At 38.4% G+C, this 6,000-nt stretch overlaps 1 protein-coding gene across 6 annotated transcripts in view; it reads right to left on the bottom strand.

Moving 5' to 3' along the window:
* Efcab5 (EF-hand calcium binding domain 5) overlaps positions 1-6,000 on the bottom strand; it is a 173,440-nt gene that overhangs the window by 48,749 nt on the left and 118,691 nt on the right. For 5 of the 6 annotated variants that reach the window (XM_013503354.1, XM_013503351.1, XM_013503350.1 and 2 more), the window contains exons 11-14: positions 5,664-6,000; positions 4,648-4,725; positions 4,456-4,548; positions 1,732-1,946 (exon numbers count right to left, since the gene is read on the bottom strand). In XM_013503354.1, coding sequence (XP_013358808.1) covers positions 1,732-1,946; positions 4,456-4,548; positions 4,648-4,725; positions 5,664-6,000 — 723 coding nt within the window. The remainder of the gene's footprint in view (positions 1-1,731; positions 1,947-4,455; positions 4,549-4,647; positions 4,726-5,663) is intronic. The other variant, XM_013503352.1, reaches the window with a different exon arrangement.

Genomic DNA, 6,000 nt, shown 5'->3' on the forward strand with positions numbered 1-6,000 from the left:
TCCCTCATTAATAAAAAATGTGACAAACACATGCGGTGCTCTCCCTGGCTTTTTAGGGGATGTGTTTTGCAGTGAAAGGGAATGAACACAGTGTTCAAACAATGAAAAGTGGTTTTATGCTAAAAAACCTTTTCATATTTAACATTGACTGAACTTGACATCAATTTACTTACCTTTTAGATTTTTCACTAGATGAATTCTATTAACTGGATTGTGTAGTGGATTGACAACTGGTGGTCAACTGTTAACACCCCACTGAACTTAATAGACATGGTTCTAGGTGTGGGAGGCCCACCTAAAGACTGCTGCCAGCAGCATAAGAGGCAGAACTGGAGAAGAGAAAAGGCTGTTGGGAGCTGGTAGAAACTGTTGAGAGCCTGTTGGAAGCTGTTGAGAAGATGTAAGAAGCTGCTGGTTCTCTTGGAGGACCTTGTCACGCTGGCTTTCCTAATGAACTTGGCTGTTCTCATCTTCCAAGGAGCTCAGGACTTTGTTGTCACTGAGAATGGCTTCAGTTCACTTTGGGGGTGCTCTGGTCCTCACTCTGAGCATTGCTTCCTGGCTCTGGAGGGGAAGATGGTACACTGCTCAGTCTTCTGGAAAAGCTTGTTGCATTGGCTTTCCTGACGGAAACTCAGCTGTCCTGATCACTGGAGGAGTTTGGGACTTCACTGTTGCTGAGGATGGCTGTGGTACTTTTCAGGGGAGCTCTGGTTCTTCTTTTGAGCGTCACTTTCTGGATCCAGTGTAAGTCCTTTAGCCTGCTAGCACAGATCCTTTATCCCACTGGCATAGGCTTTCTAGCTTCCACCACTGACCTTTGGGCCTTCCCAGTGCAGATCCATGAAACAGGCTTACATGAAGCATTGTCATGGACTCTAGGTCTTCAGCTGAACTCATGCAGAACATTACGGTGGGATCCAGGGCCTAAGCTGAATTCTTTGGCCTTTAGTATGTGGACATATTTCCTGCACTCTCTTGTATATGATTCTTTGAGTGATTATTATAAATAATCTTATAAAATATGTGTCCTGTATTATATTGTTTCTCCTTGCAAACACCCCAAACCATGACAGATTGTAATTGAATTAATACCTAGAAAGACTTAGCTGCAAAAAGAAAATAAATATGTACCTTTTGGCTAAGTGGGTGGACCTACAGCTGAGGAGGCAAAAAGGATATCAACCCTGGAATTAGCCCAAGAAGACTCATAAAACTAATGAGATTATTGAATAATCTTGGTGAAAGTAATTTTCATTGCACATATGAGAGGATTAGTTGTTTATATAAGTTAATGTGCATGCATTTATCTATCACCCAAGAAAGTATTAAATTCTTAGGATATAGGTGCTACTTGGGGACCTGTAAATGAAAATACATAATCTAGCCATAATCATATCCCTATGTATTTGGATTTGTAAAAGCACTCACACACAGACACATATATCATTGCATACCCATATATCCACTCAAATTTCAGAGGAAAAAAAAGCTATATGATAAGCCACCTCCTGCCAGGAACAATCATGTTATCACTAGGGAAATGAGTTCTGTGGACTGTGACCTTTGAACATTTGCCAATAAAACAAGACATTTAATGGTTGTGCTTGTTGAAATAAAGTGATATTTGGTTGTACATTTTTAAAATAACAGTCACAATGGCAGCAACTAAGTTTGAGAGATTGACTTATCCTAGTGACCTAACTTGTTTCATTGATAAATATTACCCACCTGTTCTAAGGCATTCATTTTCTCTTCTTTTGTTTCAGCATAGCGCCTCTTAAAAAAAGAGGTGAGGGTCTCACTGGCACTCAAGGGGGCATCTTCACCAACAAATGTCTCTAGGAGTTGCACAAACTGGAGCATATCGAAGGAAATTCCATTGAAGGTACTCCTACCTTTTACTTCCTTGTAAGACTGAATATTTCTGATAACTGAGTGTAGTTCTGTGAAGCAGGAAAGAGATACCAAGCAGTAAAGGGGACAATTCTAATCTTAGATAAAACAAATGAATGCCTATTGCAATAGATATCTGCTATTGTTATGATGTGTTTTGTTTTGGTGTTAGGGATTGGACTCTGGGCCTTGCACATACTAAGCATGCACTTTACCACTGAACTAGACCACCAGCCTCAACATCTACTATTTTTGTCTATCAGGAATATATGCTTTTTTAGTCAGGTCCCTGGTGGTCTAATGGCTAGGAATATATGCTTCCTTCATGAGGGCAGCATCTATCTTTTTTACTTTGGGAAAACATCTTTCTGCTGTTCAAAGGAGTTACATGGTACTAAGCCACCTCATTCTTTTTCCACCAATGTGTAATACAGGTTTAGCCAATAATTCATGTATAACAGCAATGTAACCTACAAGCCAATGAACATTAGCTCCAGAATGTTGGGGAGAACTATTAGGGGAGAATTGCTGATTACTGAAGTAGTAGGATGTAAGCTCAGAGATGCTCTTGTGGTCATTTCTGGCCAAAAAAAAAAAAAAGAGAAAACTGGCTAAAATTGAAAGTGACACAGAGAAGAACAGAGCTGAGAGGAAGAGAGAGTGCCCTACTACTGCTGAATCCTTGCTATGGCTAGTATCTAGATGTTCCTCAAAGCCTCATGTACTCATAGGTCAGGCTTTTCAGAGCTGGCTAGATCTGGGGCATGTAATACTGGGATTAAGGGTGTGTGGTACAAAATTAGTCCACTGATAAGAAGTAGCATAGTCCTGGGTGTGGATAATGAAAGCCCCACCTTGACTGTAGGTGGCACCAATTAATAGGCTTATAACCCGGATGCAATACAAAGGGAGAGAGGGAAAGAAGACTTGCTGCTGTTGCTTGCTGCCTTCTGCTTGCCTTGCCATAGATTGTTTCTCCTCTGTGATCCTTTTCTACCATGCTGCCCTGCCTTGGAGCCAGCCGGCTATGGACTGAAACCTTTATAAACCATGAGCTAAAACAAGTCTTTCTTCCTTCGACTTTGGGTATTGGGCATTTTGTCTCAGCAACAAGAAACAGAACTAAGACAATCCTGTTGTGCCTGAAGCCAGATATACTCTAGACTTCTTAGTTGCATGAATTAGCCAACATTTCTTCTGAGAGTTTTGGCTAATGTATTTGTCTTTAAGTTTAACGTTACAACATGAAGCATATTTCCTAAAATGTTAATCCAATTACTTGTGTTTGATTTACTCATTGATTCACTCATTTATGTTCTTATATCTTCTATATGAGATCTGATGTAATTTAAAAATGATTACCCACGCAATTTTTAAAAGCTAGCAAGGCAAGCCCAGCACAGTGGTACATGCCTATAATTCTAGCTATTCAGTAAGCTGAGGCAGGAAGATTTCAAGGTTGAGGGCAGCCTGAGCAAGTTAATGAGACCCTGTCTGACAATAAAAAAGTACAAAAGGCTAGGGATGTAGCTTAATGGTAGCTCTTTAGCATGTGTAAAGCACTGGGTTTCCTCATATTATAGGGGTTAAAAAAAGAAAAAGAAAAGGAAAATAGAGTGAAGCCTGACCATAGAGCTTGACCAATGAATGCTATGCATCTTCACCAGAATATTTTAAACATACAAAGTTTGATATTTGGATATTCTGTTTGCTTTTGTAGTGCTAGGGATAAAAACCTAGGTCCTCATGCATGGTAAAAGTTTGTTATTTGACCCAGGTTTAAATTTTTTAAAAATGCAAATAAAAAGAAAATAATCTTGATCTAATTAGTTCTACTACTTGTTGATATGAAGGGGAAAATGATAAATCTGCATTTTAGTAAAATATGAGTAGAATTTAACAATGACTGTAGTTAAATACATGGCTTAACTGAAAGCTAAATTCTGCTCTTTTTTCTGTTGGACAGAACTTGTTTACAAGTCTTTAAAATATATATATAGACTTTCAAGTGTCTCACATGTTGAGATATGAACCTACCAGGAAGAAAATAGCTGGAGTGATTTTTATTGAGTTCTAATATCTAATATCTGCTTTCCATTGTATGCTTTGGTCATACCTTCAAAGCAGTTGTAGGGTCATGTAATGGTTTTCAAAAAATATACTAAACCAGGCATGGTGGCTTACACCTGTAATCTTAGCACTTATAAGGCTGAATCAGGAGGATCACTGTGAGCTCAAGGCCAGCCTGGGGTAAATAACGAGTTCGAGACCAGCCTGAACTACATTGGTAGACCCTGTCTCAAAATAAAAGTATACTAATGCTGTAAATTTTAAAGTAGAAGAACATTCATCAATAGTACATATCACCACCAATAGCATACCACTACCAAAAATATCCATCTTGTATACATTTGGATTCATTGGCTCTCAGAGATAAAATAATGTAAGGATTTCTTTGTGTCTTAGCAAAACCCAGTCTTTATCATGAGGTACCATGGTAAATTAAAACCATCTATTGTAATTCCATCTATGCTTCCTAGTTTTATTGTTAATATCTACCTGCAAACCTGGAGTTACCATAGATTAAGTTTGCTTGTTCCTCATCTTCAAATTTGGCATACTTCATCCTCCAGTTAGAAGACAAAAATTCGCCTATAAAAAGCACATTTTATACTTAGCCAATTTAACCTCATTTTCACGATGTTTCTACTCTAGGTTATAAAATGAAAGGAAGATTAAATGAAGAATTACCTGACCATGACTTTCCTTCTATTTTAGGGGACTTGGGTTCACAAGATTTGTCTTTCTGAACATCCTTCTTTGTCATTTCTAAGAGGCACAAAATAAAATGCTTATGAATTGAACATTATATGTTCTGTTAGGTATCTTATTAATGAATGAGAGAAATGCCTTACTATAGAACACCAAGAACATGAAGCACTTCCCCATATGTGTTCTATCATAATTGACCACAATAAAGTCACTTAATAATGTCAATTACTGAGAGCAGCTCTGTGGCAAAAGTTGTTTGTTGTGTCCCAATTTGGTCATGCAAAAGGAGGGATATATTTCCCAGCCTCCCTCACAGTGAAGTACCACTATACATGTACCTAAATTCTGACCAAGGAGATACGAATAAATATCTGAAACACAGTGTTTTCTGTCTGAAATATGACTTTCAGAAATTCTTCTAGAATAGATATCCTTTAACTAACTGAAAAAAATGCAGTCCATTTCATAGCTGAAATAAAAAAAATTTAAAAAGTGGTTTCTAATATCAGATACCACATTGAAAGAAAAAGGTCTTCCTCTACCTTTTCAAAAACCCAGTTAAAACAAATGCACATTGCACATTTCTAGCTTTCCCCCTTTTTAATAGGCTTCTACTGCACTTGAAATTCTAGATAAACTGATGATAGAGACATTTTAGTTTGCATTTAATTGGGTTTCAAGTCTAGCCTGATGTTGAGTACCAAAATATGCCTGAGGCTTGCATGACCTGATAAGCCAAAAAAGATTGCAATAATAATGACTATTTTCTGAAAAAACTTTAAAAACCACTCCACACAACAGGGAGAGGAGAACTGAACTGTTTTCTAAAAGATGATCTTTTCTACTTGATGTAGGAACTTCCTCTTGCAGTTCAGAACCCATGAACAGTTCCTCCTCCTATGTTTGCTCCCACAAACTTTCTTTTTGTGAAGGGATTTTAAAGTACTTGCAAAGAGTAGCCTCCCAAGATTTTGTCTTTTTTCTAAAGACTCTACCTTTTGATGATGGTGAAGCTGAGTCTCTGTCCTGCTGTTCTGAAGTTGTCTTTCTGGGTGGTATTTGTTCTGACTCTTTGTGTGGTCCTATCACTGACTCTCTGAGTGATCCTTGCTCTGCAGTTGACCTTCTGGGTGATCTTTGTTCTACAATCGTTGGTTGTTGTGACCCTTGCTCTGCAGTTGACCCTCTGTGTGATTTTTGTTCCATCATTGACTCTCTGCGTGACCCTTGATCTGCAGTTGATCCTCTGGGTGATCTTTGTTCTACAATGGTTGGTCTACGTGACCCTTGCTCTGCAGTTGACCCTCTGTGTGATCCTTGCTGCATCACTGA

This window comes from Chinchilla lanigera, unplaced genomic scaffold, assembly GCF_000276665.1.
Source record: "Chinchilla lanigera isolate Chin_1 unplaced genomic scaffold, ChiLan1.0 scaffold00080, whole genome shotgun sequence".
Taxonomy (NCBI): Eukaryota; Metazoa; Chordata; class Mammalia; order Rodentia; family Chinchillidae; genus Chinchilla; species Chinchilla lanigera.